Source organism: Ruditapes philippinarum, unplaced genomic scaffold (assembly GCF_026571515.1).
Source record: "Ruditapes philippinarum isolate M1 unplaced genomic scaffold, ASM2657151v2 ctg2809_1_1_1_1, whole genome shotgun sequence".
NCBI classification, from domain to species: Eukaryota; Metazoa; Mollusca; class Bivalvia; order Venerida; family Veneridae; genus Ruditapes; species Ruditapes philippinarum.
This window is the reverse complement of record NW_026857798.1, coordinates 35,451-55,407: the sequence shown is the minus strand read 5'-3', so window position 1 is coordinate 55,407 and position 19,957 is coordinate 35,451. Positions and strand designations below refer to the sequence as shown.

The following is a 19,957-nucleotide window of genomic DNA, read 5'->3' as shown; positions in this document are numbered from 1 at the left end:
TTACAGCTACCATTCTGCCTAAGTCTTGTCAATTTATAGAAATGACCAAATTTTGCTTAATTTTTACCACTTAAATGTCTACAGCTTCTTCAAAATATAAAATAAACATTAAGATCAGGGAAAACATGACATATCTGCAACATCACTTTTTTGTAGAGCAGCCTCCTAGTATCTCTTCCATATATCATATACCATGTATCAACTTATTTTTTACAACAATAAGCAGTTTATACTGACATTTATTGATGCAATCTGAATAATTTTAAAATGTTACAAATGCTTATAGTACACAATATTAGTAGAAACAGGACAGGTAACATAAAATATTAAGTGCATTTGATAATAACAAAAGAAAAGAAAACTCACCAGATGAATCATATTGTTATGTAAAATAAAAATAAAGAAAATTTTTAATCTTAGTTTTAAATGTTATAATAGATGCAACCTATTACAGTCAGTTTATAAATGGATACAAAGTTGTCATTTTAGTGTGTCTGTTTTGAAAAAAAGAGAAGTATTGTGATCGATGCACAATGTTGTCAACTTGTCATCAATATACAGTTAATAGACTAGGCATTATAAGAAAGATTTTATACTCAAAGCTACATTTTGGCAGTTATTCCCCTTTTTAACTTTTGTCAAAGTTGCTTATTAAGTTAGAATGATTTAAAGGCTATAAAAAAATCAACATAAATCTTATCCAGAAAGAAATATTTTAAGGAGTTATGACCCTTTTTAACATAAAGTATTTATAAACATCGGTCATTGATAATCATTGCCCTTATCAAACAGGGGGCATTATCCTGAAGGCAATATTTTTAGGAGTTATGTCCCTTCTTAACTTAGAATATAACGTATAGATATTGGTCATTATCCTTTATCAGACAAAATTTATCACTACATGAGCATGAGGTTCCTTTGTTATTCAGTGTATTCTCAGCATTACCCTAGAAGTTTCCTAGTTTCTCACCAAACCATTTATAAGAAAGCCACAAATCATTCTTCTTCATAACATAAGATTTTACTAAACATTTAAAGATGAAAAAAAAGTTCTGACATAAAAGTATCTTGCTAAGTTTTCAAAGATTCGACTAAACATATAGAAATTAAATAAAAAAAAATCTAGCATGAAAGTGTCTTGCTAAGTTTTCATCATGCTTTCACTTTAAGACCAGTGTTAGAAGAATGAATGATAAATTTAAGAACTGTTGACATTGTTAAATCAACTAAGTCTCTGTTTAAGTCTATGACAGGTTATGGATTTGAAGGAAGTTGCTATATTTCTCATCCAAAGCATTGCAGCTATAATACAGCTTCTTTGTTTCTCCACACCAACATACAGCCCATGGTCCATCCAGATCCTGCAACACCACCTTTCCTGTAGAACAGTCTCCTGACATCTCTTTTATAACACAGTTTCCATTGTCACACACAAAGACAGTACCATCATCTGACAGTGACATTCCTGTAGGGAAACTCATACCACAATAAATAGCAATTGCTTCACTCTGCCAGTTTAATTCTGTTATCGTCTTCATGGCATCGTCAGATACATAGATAGAACTTCTGTTACATGTGATATGCCATGCATCTTCGAAAATATTTTTTCCATCAATTGTTGTCAGTATAGTGCCATTCATATCAAGGATCTGAAGTTTTGTAGGATAAAGGAATAACACAACAAATTTACCTTGGTAACAGCTTATGCCATGACATTCTCCACCAACCTTCACTGCATGCCTATTTATGAGTTTGTTTGATGAGATTGATATATATTGTATTGTTTGTTTTGAAGGAATTGTGACAGCAAGTTCAGTACTGGTTACTCTAGTGATATCCTCTGGTTCATCATCTAGTTGTAGTTGATCAGACACAGATTGACTGCTGGTGCCCACCATCTTTACAGCTTTGTTATTGCAGTCAGTGATGATAAGAAGATCAGGAGTCACCAGAATCATTCCTGTTATATAGCAGCTTGATTCATCTTTTGATGTCTTCACACAGATTTCTCCCTCATGTGAAGGTTGTCTAGACTTTATTTGTACAGGTTGACATTCTGTATTTAAAATTTTCTTTATCAATGTACCCAGTGACTTCTCTGTTTTAACCAAATTTAATATAACATCATTTGATTTAAAGTTGTGCTCTTTAATATTGAATGATGACAGTGTTTGTAGTTTTCCTTCCATATCTTTGATTGCTTTCTCTGCAAGTTTTAAATCAATTACAAGTTTGTCAGCTTGTTTTGTTTCGTTGAGTTGTTTGATTTTGTCTGATGATACCTTCAGAGATTTGGTAACTTCTTCACATGTTGTTTCTACTGATTTTAGATGTGTGTTGTTTTCTTGTTCTATGACTTTAGCTGCATCTTCAGCCTGTCTCTCCAGTTCATCTAGTCTTTGGTTGATTTCTTGTCGAAACTTTTTAATGTCAACTAATGCATCTTTGAGAGAGCTGTTTGATTTGTATGTCATGTTCTTGACATCTTTTAATATCTGTTGAAATTTGTCAGAAGTGGTCTTTACTGCATTCATGATAACTTGATATTCTTTGCTGTCTATTATATCAATAGAAATTTCTGGTATATAGTTGACTTTGCAGAAAGTAGCTTGATGCTCAAGGGTAACACAAACACCACAGAGAAATTCTGTATGATCATTGCAGTAGAACTTGATAATTTCTTTTGGATGTTTATGACATAGTGAGATCAAATCATCTATCAGGCATGTGTGAATAGATGTTGAGGGCTGTTGCAAAACTTTAGGCATACTTGTTGCATTCAGAAGTGTATGCTTTTTGGTAAACTTGTTTATCTTATGTGCTTTAAAACATGTCTTGCAAAGGTGTTCCTTGCAGTCAGTACAGTAACCATGAGCAGAATGTCTAGTTCCTTCCTCGTCACAAGGCTGGCAATGAATTTGAAGATCTTCATCTGATGCCATGGATGTTGTTGATGATGAAAATTGTTTTGATGCTTTCTTTCCTGGGACTGCCATATTTTACCTAAAATGTATTATAATAGATAACTATGTATTGCATGTTTGTCATATTGTAATTTGTCATACTAGAGATTTAAAGATGATTTGAAATAATGGCAAAGTCTAGTTGATTTCTCATATGACCTTTTTGTGGATAAAATTTGGTTGGAAAAATATTCAAGCAATTATACTCAGCATCAGTTATTTCACATCATTTAGTCATTCACCTAAACATTAAAGTTTTTGCGCAAAATATTTTTAATCTGTAATCTTTAGCATAAAACAACTTTTTACTTATTTCTGCAAAAAGCCACCGTGACAGTAGTCCATTAAAATGTGAACATACATATGAAACATTTAACATTTTCTTGTGAGTTTCAAAGTAAAGATAGCTTTAATTTAAATTTGAAATTCAGCAATAAATCAGTTAGTAATTTTTACTGAAACATGAAAAATAAGGTGTAACACCATATGTTGCGATTTAAATGATGATATATTGTTTTCAGAACTGCCGACCTATGATCTTTGTTTTGATCATTAAATCTGATTTTGATTTAATATGTTTTTGTTACCTTTTGTCATACAGCAAAAGAATGTAAATGTTATAGATTATGACATTTTTTGTACATATGACATTTTTTGTACAGAGAGTTCATTCTTGTTTCAAAGCGTTAAGTACTGTGAACTATGAAGATACAGTATATATACCGGTATATATTTTTCATTTCATATTTTTGACTTGTTTTAAATGTGATGAAAGTTGATGTCATGATATGTAATTATTAAAAGCTTTAATGCCACCAGTACTTGTAGATTGGGGGATAGGGATGGGGCGTTAGCGTTCAACGTTTATCTTCTGATAATACTGGGTTTTTCTGTAAAATAATTCGAGATTATTAAAAAAAACTGGTTTATTTAACTGACTCTGAGTACATGTTAGTTATCAGAAACATATTTTGCATTCATGTAGGATGTTCTATTGATTATTAGTTATTACCTTGAATGTCAAAACAGTTTTTGATCAGTAACAACCAATGAGACCTTGACGATCATACTTAATAGAAACATTTGTCTTGGACAGAAAATGACCTCTTTTGATTTTTGGTTCGCAGGGTCAAAGGTCAAGGTCCAATGGGTTTTTAGCTCAACTATACGAAGCACATGGGGAGCTGTACTACTCGTCCCGGCGTCGGCGTTCACGTCGGCGTCCACGTCCGCGTCCAGATTTTAGATTAAAGTTTTGGTGCAGTAAAATATTTTTCACTATAACTTTGTCATTCCTTAAGGTATCAACTTCAAACTTCAAATATATCTTCCTTATCATCAACCACATCTTATGTGACAAGGTTCATAACTCTAGCACCAATATTTTCAGATTTATCTCCCCTTGAACTTAGAATTTTCCTTAAAAAATACTATTTTTTACTGTTACTTCTTTATTTCTTAAGGGATCAACCTCATACTTCAAATATATTTACGTTATCATCATCCCCATCTTATGTGACAAGGTTTATAACTCTAGCACCAATATTGCAAGAATTATCTCCCCATAAACTTAGATTTTTTTAATAGAAAAATGTTATTTTTATTATAACATTTTTATTTTTAAAGGTATCTACCTCAAACTTCAAATACTTATTCCTTATCATCAATTACATTTTATATGACAATGTTCATAACTCTTGAAGCAATATTTACAGATTTATCTCTCTTTGAACTTAGGATTTTCTTTAAGAAATATTATAACTTCTTTACTTTTATAGGTATCTACTTCAAACTTCAAATATATATTTCTTATCATTACACAAATGCTGTGTGACAAGGTCCATAACTCTAGCATGACTATTTCTAGAATTATTCCCCTTGATCTTGGAATTAATGTTAACAAATGTTATTTTTTTACTATAACTTAATACATAATTATAAATAATTGATGTTTCTTTCATAGTTCTGTCCTCCTTACTGCGTCCAGTATTTTATTAGTCGAGCTTCGCTGTCTCCTGTGACAGCTCTTGTTGAATAATAACTTCACAACCCAGTGGCTCTATGGCCTCAGACTTGTAACTAGTCATGTTCAGTATCTATTAACAAAATTGATAGTGGACTGTTCAAGACAGTGGACCGTGAGTTCAGAAGGTTAGGGGCTAATAAAGATCTAGTGCAAACAGTATTTTTATTAAGGTTAAAGTTATAAATGTACACACACGTGATGCTTTAAAGAGTAATACATACATAATTTTAATTTTTAAAAATGAAGAATGAACAATACCATATCTAATTTTAAAGTATCCACCCATACAAAACATATGTACAGAAAAACAAAATATACATTGTTAGAACGTGCACATTGTTAGTTTCTCTTTTCAAAGAAAAAAGTGGAGTTTTTGTCATAACCCTCTTGTCAGCATTAAGATTGAGGTGGAGATCGGTAAACCTTTTTGTAAAGGTCTATTTTTTTAAGCAAATATAATAAGTTATTATTCACTTCAAACTTGGTGTACTTGTTTATTGTCATGAAAGGACACCATTAATTTTCAAAAGGGCAGATCATCCTAAAATTATTTTATAACAAAAAATGTTATCAATTTAAAATTGAAATTCTTGTAGACTATTAAGGACAAGTAATTCTGCTAATCACATTTGCATAATAATATCCTTTCTTTTCTAAGTTATATTTATAATACAGCAATGAGAAAAGCGGAGTGCTCTGTCCAGAAGTTTTTCAATACCATGACTTTGTGTATCAAAATATGTGTATATTTAACTTTCTTAAAAATGAAATAAATAATCACTTGTTTCCCTAATAAGAGAGTCATTTTTGTAGACATTAAGATATTTATTAAAAAACATATTGTACCTTGAAATTGTAATCCTCAAATTGTTTCACAGGTTTCTAATGTAAATATTTTGCTGGTTTTTTTATTTATTGGATACATGGAATTTAAAATTGATATTTACTTCCTTGTGTTACAACACAAAGTTACAAGCTTAAACTGAATAGATATCAATTGTTCATTTAGCTAATTTAGTGTGTATTTTTGTTTTGTGATTGTCAATCAGTATGTTAATTGGTCAGAATTTAAATAAAATCCCGATTTTGAAATTTAAACCATGCTAAAAATTGAAAATGTTATCTCCGCTAGTTTATCGGTGTGTAAATGTTTAAACTTTATGTTGACCTAGTTAAGTAGGACAATTATAAACTGTATTGAGAAATGATTGGCGTCGGCGCTGAAGCGCGACGCCCCTTATTGAATGAAATAAGTTTTTGTGAAAAGGCAAATGCAACTTCTCAGGCTTCTTAGTCGACCATAATAGTCGAACATTCCGATTGGTATGAGATGTTTGAAAATGAAATGTTGCAATATGTACAATAAATAGCGAACTGGATAATTTCGCAATGTAAACATATTCAAATGATATTATCTCATCCGTCAATTAATCGCGCTCTTCGGTATTTTTATAAATCATTTTGTAGTACACAGCTGCACAGTGGGTTATTGTGTTTGTTATTACTATACCTATAAACAGAATGATGCAATGACCATAACATTGTGAAAGTCCGAAAATTTATTTATAAAAGTAGTTTAAGTTTACCGACACGGTCATTTGTGTCGCTCTATGTTATTAAATCACGAACTGGAGAATTTTGCAGGAAATGTTAAAACAATCAATTGCACTCTTTCAGTAGGCATTTTTTTCGAATTGTTATATCATAGGATTATCATTTTTCGTCTGCAATTTTAACATGATTTGTATTGATAGGAATGTAAACACTCTGATAGGTCAGACGAGGTTTTTGAAGTTATTCATTAAAACACTAGATTGACCTCCCAAATAAATCAATTAACAGACTTTGTTCATTACAGACTATTATTTTGTATGTTTCAAAGAAAAGACCACATGAACTTGAAATTCTATCAAATAACCAGTATTAATGATAATATCCAATAATCCCCCCTATATAGAATAAATAAACTTAAACCATATGAGGGTATATTTTGGATATTATAGACCTGTATATTTTGGATATTAACGTTAATATTGATAGAATTAAAGTTCCTATGGAAAAACATTTAATATTCAAATCTCTAGCATACCTACCAAAGTTCATGATGAACAATGTCTTTCGTCCGCCATTTCATAAATGATATACAATACTGGTTAAAACCAATTAACCACTGAAAAGTTTATAAGAATATCTGGTTATCAGATGTATTCTAGTTCATCTTCACTTGCTGCATTTCTTGCTTGGACGCCCTTTTATGCTTTGCATCAATGCTTTTCTTGTATATAAGTGGTTTAAATCATTGAGTTACAGCATTGAAAACAGAATGATTAAGACTTTCCTTCCCAACTTGTATTTTAAACATTTTTTCCAGCTTCACATTGTTATGGTGGTTTTATGATGGTATTTAATTGGTGGACTTAATTGGAAAACTTAATAAGACTTACATAAAGAAGTTGAAGTTTGATCAATATTTATCAACTACTATCAATTTTAAGATCACATATAGAGGGAGCAAATTGACTTATCAGTAATACTGGTCAGTCTTTAAAGTCATCACTAGACTAGATATGATCTAGAAATAAAAACTCATATATGATTATGTGCATAATAAGTAGGGTGAGTGTGTTATCTCAGAAGTGATTGAGATTTGTAAAATACAGTACAACCTCTGCTGAGCAACACCCTCTTCAGTCTTAGTTTAGAGTTTGTAAAATGGTATTTGCTTTGAAGAGGTCAACTTTGCTCAGGTTGCACTGTATATAGAGATAAAGTCATATCTGTGAACATAGATTGAGAGACCAAACAATTGGTTTTTACAGACAAGTGGACTCTTCATTTCGAGGTTACCTGCTTATACAAAAAGGTTGTTTAAAACGGGTCTTCATTCAGAGGTGATCTTTAACACAAGTTTGACTGTATACTCTTAACTTGTACGTTTCTCAAAAGATACCAGCCACGCCGTATAACTTTTTTTCACTCAAACTCTTGATTGATCAAACTCTCGAACTAGTTCCATCGGCAGAAGTATTGTATTTTTTAATAATTAAAATTTTAGAAAACATGATTTAAACAAATTTACTCATCAAACAAAATGTTATTGTCCCCTGAACAAAAGGCCACTGTGAACAAATACCACTTTTACAGTCTTCCCTTGGTGGCCTTTGTTGACAGGTTTGACGGTATATTAAAAATCACACCTTTTTGGTCTAACACAGAATGTGTCAAAATTTTGTCCGGAGCATATCTCCTACACGCATGGAGGAATTTTAATGAAACTTCACAGATATGTTCACCACTATGAGAAGCTGTGTCGCGCACATGGACCAGGTCTCTAGGTTAAAGGGCAAGGTCACACTTATAGATCATTTGAAAAAACTTGTTTCAATATAACTTGGCACAAATGTTGACCATTTTGAGACCACGTGTCACAACATTTAGGTACCTGTGATCAGGGCCAAGGTGACATATTAGTTAAAATAAAAATATGAAAATATATATTCGGACCATTTAGTCATCATTTATTGAGAGATTGAAACACAAATGGTCAGTATCATGACAACTGGTGTTAAACATGTGATTCAGGTTAATATATGCGAGGTTGAGGTCACTAAAGTTAATAGTCAAGGTCATTAAAGATGATAAAATATAGAGATTTTGTCCAGAGCATATCTCCTCCACATATAGAGAGATTCAAATGAAACTTCATACATATATTCACCACAATGAGTAGCATTGTCATGCGCATAAACTAGGTCAAAGGTCAAGGTCATACTTAGAAGTCATTGAAAAACACTTCTGCGGAGCAGAACTTATACATACATAGAAGAAGTTTAATATAACTTGGACAAATATTCACCATTGTAAGGCAAATTGTCGCAAGCAAAATTTAGGACCCATCAGCCAAGGTCAAGGTCACACATAGGGTCAAAGTTCAGATGAAAATATGAGAATGTGTATTTGGACCATAAAGTTATCATTTATTGTGGGATTGAAACACAAATGGTCATAACTACTGGTGTGAAACATGTAATTTAAGTTAATTTATGCAAGGTCAAGGTCACTTAAAGTGATAAGATATATAAATTTTGTCCAGGGCATATCTCCTCAGCGCATTGTGGGATTTAAATGAAGCATCATAGAAATCATAGAAATGTTCACTTCTATAATAAGCAGTGGCACGTGTATTAACCAGGTCAATTGATCAAAGTTTAACGTCACACTTAGAATCATGAAAAAATTTGCGGAGCCGAACTTCTACATTCATTGGGGGATTTAAATGTAGCTTGGCACAAGTGTTACGAAGATGATAAAATATCCCAGAGCATATCTCTTATGTGCATCTATAATCAAAACATCTGTGTCAAAAGCTTTTGTGACGTCCGTATTTTGCGACAATGTTGCTCTTGTTTTAAATTTATATTTAAAATAGATCTGGCATTAATAATATTTTACAACATCGGTCAGATACAATAGAATTATTATCTTGATCATCTTTGTTGAATCCTTAAAGAAATCTTTTGGTCCTCTTTAAATGTATATTACAATATATTCTATGCATAAGCATTAATGTTTTGAATTTTATAAACAAAAAAAAGAGGAAAATAACCATTACAAAAAAAACTAACAAAATTTTTTTATTGATATAATCGGAATTATTTGAGTGTTGTGTTAAAGCGATTTATCGTACAAAATCTTTGGAGCAGGACAGGTATTGTATCATAAAATATAAACAATGCATTTGATGATTACAAAAGATAACTCAGCAGCTCTAGCATATTTTAAGGTACTTGTTAAATAAAATATAGAAAGTTTTTTTCATTTTTTTAAATGTTACAATTATACCCCGCACAACAAATACTGGAATCAGCATGTCTGTCCGGCCATCCAGCCGCCTGGCCGTCTGTCGGTTTTTCCTTGTCCGTCCAATAACTTAAGATTCCTTTGATCCACAGTCTTATATTAAGTATTGAGATTGGTCATTTTTGGTAGATGACCCTATCGATTTTGAGGTCACTAGGTCAAAGGTCACAGGGGCCTTGACTAAAAAAAGGTTGTCGGCCTTAATAACTTAATAATCCTTTAACCCACAGGTCATATTTGGCATGGCCATAAGGTGACCCCTTTCGAGTTTTAGGTAATTTGGTCTAAGGTCACAGAGGCCTTGATTTCAAAAAAGTTATTCAGCCAAATAACTAAAGACTCCTTTGACCAACAGTTTACATGTTTGGCATCGAGGTTGATCATGACGACTATCGATTTTGAAGTCACTGGGTCAAAATGTCAAGGTCACAGGGGCCTTTAGTTCAGAAAGCTTCTCTGTTCAATTGCTGAAGAATAATTTGGTCAACAGTCTTCATATTTGCTTTTGAGGTTGGTTATGACTAGAAGATGACCCCTATTAATTTTTAGGTGACTGTGTCTATATCAAGGTCACAGGGGTTTTAACTACATTAAACTTGTCTGCTCAAATGCTTAAGAGTGCCTGTCCACAGTGTATTGATTTTGACATTTCACATTTGAAGCATATAACTGTGTTCTCATATATTCATCATAAAACACCCCCAGGCAAAAATGCATGAATAAGGGGGGGGGGTTGAGCTCGCCCGTTTCGAAGACTTATGATCACTGTGTCGTTGTCATTGTCGTCATGAAAACATTTTAATGTAGTTCGTTAACAATTTTAAAGGTATTGATATGAAACTATGTATGCTATATTTTTAGATTCATGCTCCTTTTTTCAAAGACAAGCATTTCCATCGCCTGCAGTGCTCTTGTTAAATTGGTTACTGATAGAAACTTTTGAAAACTTAAGCTTTTGTACTGTTGTAGGGTATTGCAATCTTTTCATACATGTTTTGAGGACTAGGAACAATTGTGTAACATGGCTTTTAATATAATTAATTTTAAACAAAGATGACCAACTCTGTAATATGATATTATATTTAATATAGCAATACAATATAATAAAAATATATAGATACGTATAAAAACATGTATTTTTTACAAATGAGCTGAATTTGTTTATATAGTTAAAGAACTGACATAAAAAAACATTGATTTATTAAAACTAGGACAACTTTTTGGTAACATACAATATGTGAAGTAAGTTGAGATAAGAACATAAAAATTGCTTCCAGTATTTAAATAGTCAATTTGATTTTAAATTCAGGGTTTCTAACAAATATTCAATGTTCAAATCTTGGACCAAAATAACAACTGTAATACAACTTGATCCCAGATTTTATATACTCTACTATGCAAACTTATAGTATATCTCGACATTGAAAATATCCAAATGTATTAAGCAAAAATTGAATTGATTCTATATTCAGCCGGCAAATGAGATAGAAGCATTTGTACTAAATAAATTGTTTGTCTCAGTTTGACTTATGGTTAAAAAATTTCATCTAAAAGGTTAAATTTATTTTAAAAAAAATAACAAACAAACAAGATGGATTGTTTAGTCCAGATCGAAAGATCTGAGCAATTCCATTTAAGATATTTAGCGTTGCTAGGAAGATTTTGATCAGCTCATTGCTAGTTTTAGGGATGATTTTGAAAACAAAATGCTAAAAATAAAGTGGCAAGATAAAGTAAAGAGGCTGGTCAAAAATCGAGGAAAAAGCAGGCTGGCAAAGCTGTACAGCTTTACAGATGACATTGGCAAGTCCGTAATATCATCACTCTCGTTAAAAAGGATTCACAACTACAAACAAAATGTCTGCATAGAATCAAATCTTTCTAAAGAATAGTATTAATGTGAAAACAGGTACATGTACAGTATCAATCGGTACTTTATATGAAATGCATAAATGAAGTTGCCAAATCAGAAATTGAAAAAGTTTCTAATATTACTTGTCAGATATTAAAACATTCGAGCAATACGATCATTTTCAGATGGAATATGACGTCAGCAAAATAGCACTTCTTCACACATGTGACTTGTACAGCCAAAAAGTACAGATAAGTCATACTATATAAAAATAAAAGAGATAAATTACACATATGGCACATATATTAAAACTACAAAATAAACCAACCAGTACTTAATGCACGTGATTTACGTGCACACTTTTGAGGTATATATGTGTGTATGGATACCAAGGCATAACAAGAAAACAAGAAAAATTGTATATAATACCACAAAAAAAATAAAATAAACGTAAAAATAATACATTATTGCTCGGTTGTGATTTAACAAAATAAAAGAAAAATCCATGTTAAACAAGCGCTGTAACACCGCACTTTGGGGTCAAACGCACTTTGGGGTCCGACCCCAAAGTGCGTTACGTACTTTGGGGTCCGACCCCATAGTGCGTTACGCACTTTGGGGTCCAATTTCGACCCCAAAGTGCGTTAAACTGGTACATATGCATTTTTTAACATCAGGCAAACGACCGCACTTTAGGGTCATAGAAAATTAAAGTTCATTATGTTTTAAATAATATATTGTAGTCAAAGCCAATGGTAAACATAAAAATCAAGGCATAAAATAGACACAAACATGTGCCCTGAATTATAGTAGAATCAATAGGGATTTAAATGATCTTGATTAGTAAGTGAAGAACTTTCACCAAATAAATCACCAAATAAAGAATTTGTATCAATTATTAAGCTTAAAATATTTTTTCTCAAACTTTCCTTTTATTTTAAAATAATGTACACCTTTCATTAACTCCATTGTTTTTAGCTAAATGCATTATTTTCCCGTTTATTATTTACACATTTATAAGAAATATGATAGTCTTAGCATAGACAAAGGTATAAATTCTGGGAAATCTTAGTAAGACATTTCAGTAAAAAATGTGCCTGATAGTATGTTGAAAGAGCCATTTATTTAGCTAAATGTGACATATAAGAAACTTGACTAGGTGAAGATGCGGCTTTAAGTAGTACACGTAGTCCGTACAGGCAGTACTAAAAATATCAATTATTTAAGTAGTCGCACATTAAGAGCGGAGCTTCAGAATAATGTAAAATTCTCTTTGGGGGTATAGAAGGGATTGTGGGGTATTGATCCCCCGAGGGTTAAGAATAACGTTTTAAAGGCACATTATGCTTTTATTTGTTTTTCTTAAAAGCTTTTTTTATTTTGATGTTCTTCTTTATTATCCAAAAAATACACATTGGCCATTTACCTGAACCATCTTTTTCATCTGTTGCTTTTTGGCAATGATGAGTACAGTTATAGTGAATTAGTGTTTTATATGGAAGTAAAATACTACAGTGTTCGTTTCTTTTATGACGAATAATATCACAGTTATCGCTACTTTATTCAGGTAACAAGCATCTTACATTTCTCAGATACCATTATTTTAACATTATAAAATTCATGTTTGCTCTTTTGCATTTTTTTCATTTCCAACATATTTAAAATGGGGCTCAATATGGCACCAAAAGTTATCAAGTAAATGACCGACAGAACGGGATACTTTTCGCAGCATCTTTTAATTCTAGGAATACACAATTTCTGTACTAGAGTATTTTGAACGGTGGCATAAAAGTGACATTTGTATTTTTTTTATACTTTTTTTTTTTGTTTTTCGTACATATTTTTGTTTGATTGCCGTAGATATTTTTTTACATGTAGTTTTGAATACATACTTTTTTTTAGTTTTGCAAACATATTCTTTTTTTAGTTTGCATACATATTTTATTTTAGTTTTGCATACATATTCTTTTGTAGTTAGCATACATATTTTATTTTAGTTTTTTTGTACATATTTTATTTTTGTTTTTTCGTACATATTTTTACATGACGCCATTTGCAAAGTAGAGGTTTGGATAATTACACCATTTGTTAAACACCATTTTCAAACACTTGCCATCTGTAAATTACAGTACCCCATTTGCAAATGCCATTTGCAAATACCAACATTTTCATTTTTTAGTATCCGCGGTAACCCAAAGAAAGGTTCTGCATATGGTCTCGCTGTGGTTAACATTGTCACAAGGTGCCTTAAATTCCTTCATAGGGTTTCGGAGATAAGGAGCGGACATGAAACCCAAGTCTTTATCCTTTGACCTGTAGCTGTGACCCCGACCTTAAGCCGGCACACCTGGCATAAAGTTCTGTACATTATCTGAATGTGCTAAGGAATTGACCTAAGTATGGTATGGGTATGGTTGAGTGGTGCATATTCATGGAATAATAACTGATCACCAATCAACAGCCCTTTCCAAATAGACACTAATATAACAGTATATAATAATAAAAAACAATAATTAAATAAAATACATATAATATAAAAAATGGGCCGAAAAGGGTCTGCCGAAACCAGACTTGCCCGGCCGAAAACGACTGGGCCGATTCCAAAAATGGGCCGAAATGTGACCTAACCACTCTGCTAGTTTTATACTCAACTACGGGCTGAGATTTGAAGGCTGTTTTGATTGGCTAAAATATGTATGAAAAACAAAAATAACATATGTACGAAAAACAAAAATAAAATATGAATGCAAAACTGAAAAAATATGTATGCAAAACTAAAATAAAATATGTATACAGAACTAAAAACAAAAAAAATGCAACTGTCACTTTTATGCCACCGTAATTTTGTTATATGAACACAACTTTTAGATATTTCAAGTGGTAACATTAATGAAACTTTTATCACTTAAGGGGGCAGGGGACCTAAAAATGAGCAATTTTTAGTTCCGTGAGGCCGTTAAACACATTACCAATTTTTTTTTGATTTTATAAACATGTGAAAAACTTACTGCTTGGCAGTATTCAAGGATATATGACAAACATTGAAAAAAATAACTAAATGCATCCATTGCTCCATATAGTACAATCTGAGAGCAAATAATATTACCCCCACCCATCCAAAATCAGGCTGAAAATAAAGGAATATGCCCAATCTTCATGAAGACGCATAACACTTAAGAATCCGCCTAATGTCTTTAATTATAGAAATTTTCTATAGTAAAATGATCATAAAGTATGAAAATGCTAAACAAAGTGTCTGTCATACGTTTAGATTTTTTGCAAAATTTTATCAAAGTTTCTTACTCGTTCTGTAGCAGATGACAATCTGAAATTTACAGTTTTTCAGCCTCCTTTTGAAGAGTCAAAAATGCATACAAAGCTACCGAAGGCTAAGTTTCGCACACAAACATATAAATTTAGCTCATTTCCTACATACAAATTACAAAGAATTACATCAACAAAGAAATATAAACAATTTTCAACACCTTCAAAACACCATGTCTGTATTATCAATAAATTTCACCGGGGCCAAAGTACGAATATGTCCCCTGCCCCCTTAGCATCATAAAGTATTGACCGCCATCTTGAACTCCAACTCAAATATTCCAATGTCGCAGATAGAAAATAAGTCAGTACTCAGTATTTAAGCAGAACTCAGATGACACCTTTAGACCTCTTGAACCCAAAGTGCGTTGATATGTAGCATATTAACGCACTTTGGGGTCAATTTTTCGATTTTGATCCCAAAGTGCGTTTGACCCCAAAGTGCGGTGCGAAGTTTAACGCACTTTGGGGTCGGACCCCAAAGTGCGTTTGACCCCAAAGTGCGGTGTTACAAAGCGCAATTGGTGCTGAGAAATTTGCAAAAGAAATTGAATTAAAGTTTAAAAAAAAAGATTTTAGTGATTCTTTATATACATGTTTGTATGTACAGACGCTGTAAGATAAGTCTGTATAATGAATTAGAGAAAGTTCAGTTAATGTAATCTCGATTATTTAAAGTAAGTTGAATTCTAGAATAAATATAATGACCTGAATTATATGGTAAAATATTAAAACTTCTTTACATTTGACTTAAAAGTCAAACAAAAAATTCAAGTTGTAGTCTTTATTTTGGAACTACCAATTAATTTGTTTAAAGGATTTCAAGATTAAATCACTAAACTGAGCAATCATTCACAGACATACAAGTTGACATGTGACATAAGTAAGTTGCCGGTAAAAATGTTATGAACAATGACTTTTTGTTGTACACTATGCAAGCATTAATGATTTCTTTATTTGCATGTCATGTTTAGGCCCAATATTTTACACTTTTTTTATACACCAACAATTTTTTGCATTATTATATAAAATTTAACAAACAAATAAAAATGAATGTAAAAAAAAATCATGTACATTATAAGCAGTATAAGTATAAATTAAAATGTAAATTTAAGGATTTAACATTCAGGTTCAGAGCAGATCAAAATATTTTCAAAAAAAATGTTAATCATTCGAGTTGTACTCGTAAGTTTTAAGGTTATAATTACTAACAAAATCAACATCCGGATATCACTAAGATAATCTATAATGATACCGGAAGTCAATGACACTGATATCGCAGCAAAAATTCCTTACTTTACTACCATCTACACATTAAGGTTGTTCATCCCTTGAAGTTTAAGCAAAATCTGCCATCCGATTTAAGAGGAGTTGCATTCACAAAATTTCTACATAGTATATAGTGAAAAAATCAACAAAGGGCCATAATTCTGTTAAATTTGGTTGCAGCAAAAATTCCTTCCTTCACTGCCATCTACACATTAAGGTTGTTCATCCCTGGAAGTTTAAGCAAACTCTGCCATCCGGTTTAAGAGGAGTTGCGTTCACAAAATTTCTACATAGTATATAGTGAAAAAATCAACAAAGGGCCATAATTCTGTTAAATTTGGTGGCAGCAAAAATTCCTTCCTTTACTACCATCTACACATTAAGGTTGTTCATCCCTGTAAGTTTAAGCAAAATCTGCCATCGGGTTTAAGAGGAGTTTCGTTCACAAGATTTCGGGACGTACAGACGGACGGACAGACAGACGGACAAGTGCAACGCTATATGCTCCCACATTGTGGGGGCATAAATATCAGAAAACCTGAAAATACTGAATGTAGCATTATTTTAATTGGTTTAATAATGCAAAAAGAGTACTTTCAGGAGTATAAAAAAACCTGAACTTCAGGCAAATGTCTGACAAATTGTACCCTTGTAAAAGAAAATCTATATCCCCACAAGAAGTTAGGGCATAAAAACTCTTAAAAATTACATAACCGTAAATCAACTTTCATCATGATTTAAACAAATCAAAAATATGAAATGAACAATGTATAAATGCTTGAATATTTTCCAAACATAACTTTTAACCACAAACTAGAACTGTGTCCAAAGGACACGGATGCCCCCACCGACAACATATATATGGTATATAGTGAAAAAATCAACAAAGGGCCATAATTGTGTTAAATTTGGTCGCAGCAAAAATTCCTTACTTTACTATCATCTACACATTAAGGTTGTTCATCCCTGGAAGTTTAAGCAAAATCTGCCATCCGGTTTAAGAGGAGTTGCGTTCACAAAATTTCTACATAGTATATAGTGAAAAAATCAACAAAGGGCCATAATTCTGTTAAATTTGGTCGCAGCAAAAAATCCTTCCTTAACTATCATCTACACATTAAGGTTGTTCATCCCTGGAAGTTTAAGCAAAATCTGCCATCCGGTTTAAGAGGAGTTGTGTTCACCAGATTTCAGGACGGACCGACGTACGGACGGACAGAGGTATGGACGGACTGACAAGTGCAACGCTATATGCTCCCCACTTTGTGGGGGCATAAAAAGGTCATAGAAGAAATTAGCAAGACTTTGCCATTGTTTCAATTCATCTATGAATCTCAAGTTTTATGTATTTGACAAACATGCAATACATAGTAATCTATCATATTACATTTTAGGTTAAACATGACAGTCCCAGGAAAGAAAGCATCAAAACAGTTTTCGTCATCAACAACATCCATGTCATCAGATGAAGATCTTCAAGTTTACTGCCAGCCTTGTGACGAGGAAGGAACTAGACTCCCTGCCCATGGTTACTGTACTGACTGCAAGGAACATCTTTGCATGATATGCTTTAAAGCACATAAGATAAACAAGTTTACCAAAAAGCACACACGTCTTGATGCAACAAGTATGCCTAAAGTTTTGCAGCAACCCTCAACATCCATTCAAACAGTTCTGTCTGATGATTTGACTATGCCGTGTCCTAAACATCCAAAAGAAATGATCAAGTTTTACTGTAATGATCATACAGAATTTCTCTGCAGTGTTTGTGTTACACTTGAACATCAAGCTACTTCCTGCAAAGTCAACTATATACCAGACATTTCTGGTGATATAATAGACAGCAAAGAATATCAAGTTATCTTGAATGCAGTAAATACCACTTCTGACAAATTTCAACAGATATTAAAAGATGTCAAGGACATGACACACAAATCAAACAGCTCTCTTAAAGATGCATTAGTTGACATTAAAAAGTTTCGGCAAGAAATCAACCAAAGACTAGATGAACTGGAGAGACAGGCTGAAGATGCAGCTAAAGTCATAGAACAAGAAAACAAAAAACATCTGAAAGCAGTAGAAACAACATGTGAGGAAGTTACCAAATCTCTAAAGATATCATCAGACAAAATCAAACAACTCAACACAACAAAACAAGCTGACAAACTCTTCATTGATTTAAAACTTTCACAGGAGACAATCAAGGATATGGATGAAACACTACTAAAACTGTCATCATTTGATATCAAAGAGCACAACTTTCAATCAAATGATGTAATATTAAATTTGATTAAAACAGAGAAGTCACTAGGAACATTGACACAGAAAACTTTAAATAAAGAATCTCAATCTGCACAAATAAAGTCTAGGCAATCTTCACATGAGGGAGAAATCTGTGTGGAGACATCAAAAGATAACTACATTTGCTATATAACAGGAATGACTCTGCTGACTCCTGATCTTCTTATCATCACTGACTATAATAACGAAGATGTAAAGATGGTGGATACCAGCAGTCAATCTGTGTCTAATAAACTACAACTAGATGATAAACCATGGGATATCACCACAGTAGCCAGTACTGAACTTGCTGTCACACTTCCTCACAAACAAACAGTACAATTTATATCAATCTCATCAAACAAACAACTTAAAATGAAGCACACTGTGAAGGTTGGTGGGAAATGTTATGGTATAAACTGTTACCAAGGTAAACTTGTTGTGTCATTACGATTTCCTGCAAAACTTCAGATCCTTGATATGAATGGCACTATACTGACAACAATGGATGGAAAAAATATTTTCAAAGATCCATGGTATATCACATGTAACAGAATTTCTATCTATGTATCTGACTGTCACATGAAGACAGTAACAAGATTAAACTGGCAAGGTGAAGTGATAGGTAGTTATAGTGCTATGGGTTACCCTACAGGAATGTCACTGTCAGATGATGGTACTGTCTTTGTGTGTGACTGGAGGAGAAATGTTATAGAAGAGATATCAGGAGACTGCTCTACAGGAAAGGTGGTGCTGCAGGATCTGAAGACACCAAGGGCTGTATGTTGGTGTGGAAAAACAAAGAAGCTGTATTATAGCTGCTATGCTTTTGATAATAAAAATCAAAACTTCCTTTACATTTATAACCTATCATAGACTTAAACAGAGACTTAGTTGATTAAACAATGTCAAAAGTTTTTAAATTCATCATTCATTCTTCTAAAACTGGTCTGATTAGACCAAAGACTAGACCAAAGGTTGTATGTTGTTGTGTAAAAACAAAATTGAATTATATCTGTTAATTTATAGATCAAAATTTTCTTCTCCTCTATGAACTGTCATAGTCTTGAACACAAATATTATACAAAACAATTTGAACAGTTCTTAAGGTCAACGTTATGCAAACTACAAAACATTGCATAAAAAATTGCAAATTGCACTCTGTTTCAATGAAATCTCTCAAGTGTTTAAGTTATAATTTCAAATAGAAAATGTTCTTTTTGACCTATGGTCTGGACAAAAAAGTAGCAAGAAAAATAAGAATAACAAAGGGCAATTACTCAAAAAATTATGAAAAGGAAAATATAATTCTCAAGGTTTGCATCTTTTGTCATGCAATCTATCTACTGGTGAAGTTTCAAGCTGATATCTCAAATACTTTTC

At 32.3% G+C, this 19,957-nt stretch overlaps 2 protein-coding genes across 2 annotated transcripts; one reads left to right on the top strand and one right to left on the bottom strand.

Annotated features, from left to right (window-relative positions):
* Positions 1–232: 232 nt before the first annotated feature.
* LOC132751093 (uncharacterized) lies at positions 233–6,125 on the bottom strand. Its single transcript, XM_060741204.1, has 2 exons — positions 5,836–6,125; positions 233–3,003 (listed from the first exon to the last, which is right to left on the bottom strand). The coding sequence occupies exon 2, from the start codon at positions 2,994–2,996 to the stop codon at positions 1,245–1,247; it is 1,752 nt and encodes a 583-aa protein (XP_060597187.1). The 5' UTR covers positions 2,997–3,003; positions 5,836–6,125; the 3' UTR covers positions 233–1,244.
* Positions 6,126–17,695: 11,570 nt separating this feature from the next.
* LOC132751091 (uncharacterized) lies at positions 17,696–19,450 on the top strand. The gene has a single exon (XM_060741202.1). It carries the CDS (start codon positions 17,696–17,698, stop codon positions 19,448–19,450), a length of 1,755 nt encoding a protein of 584 aa, XP_060597185.1.
* Positions 19,451–19,957: the final 507 nt, after the last annotated feature.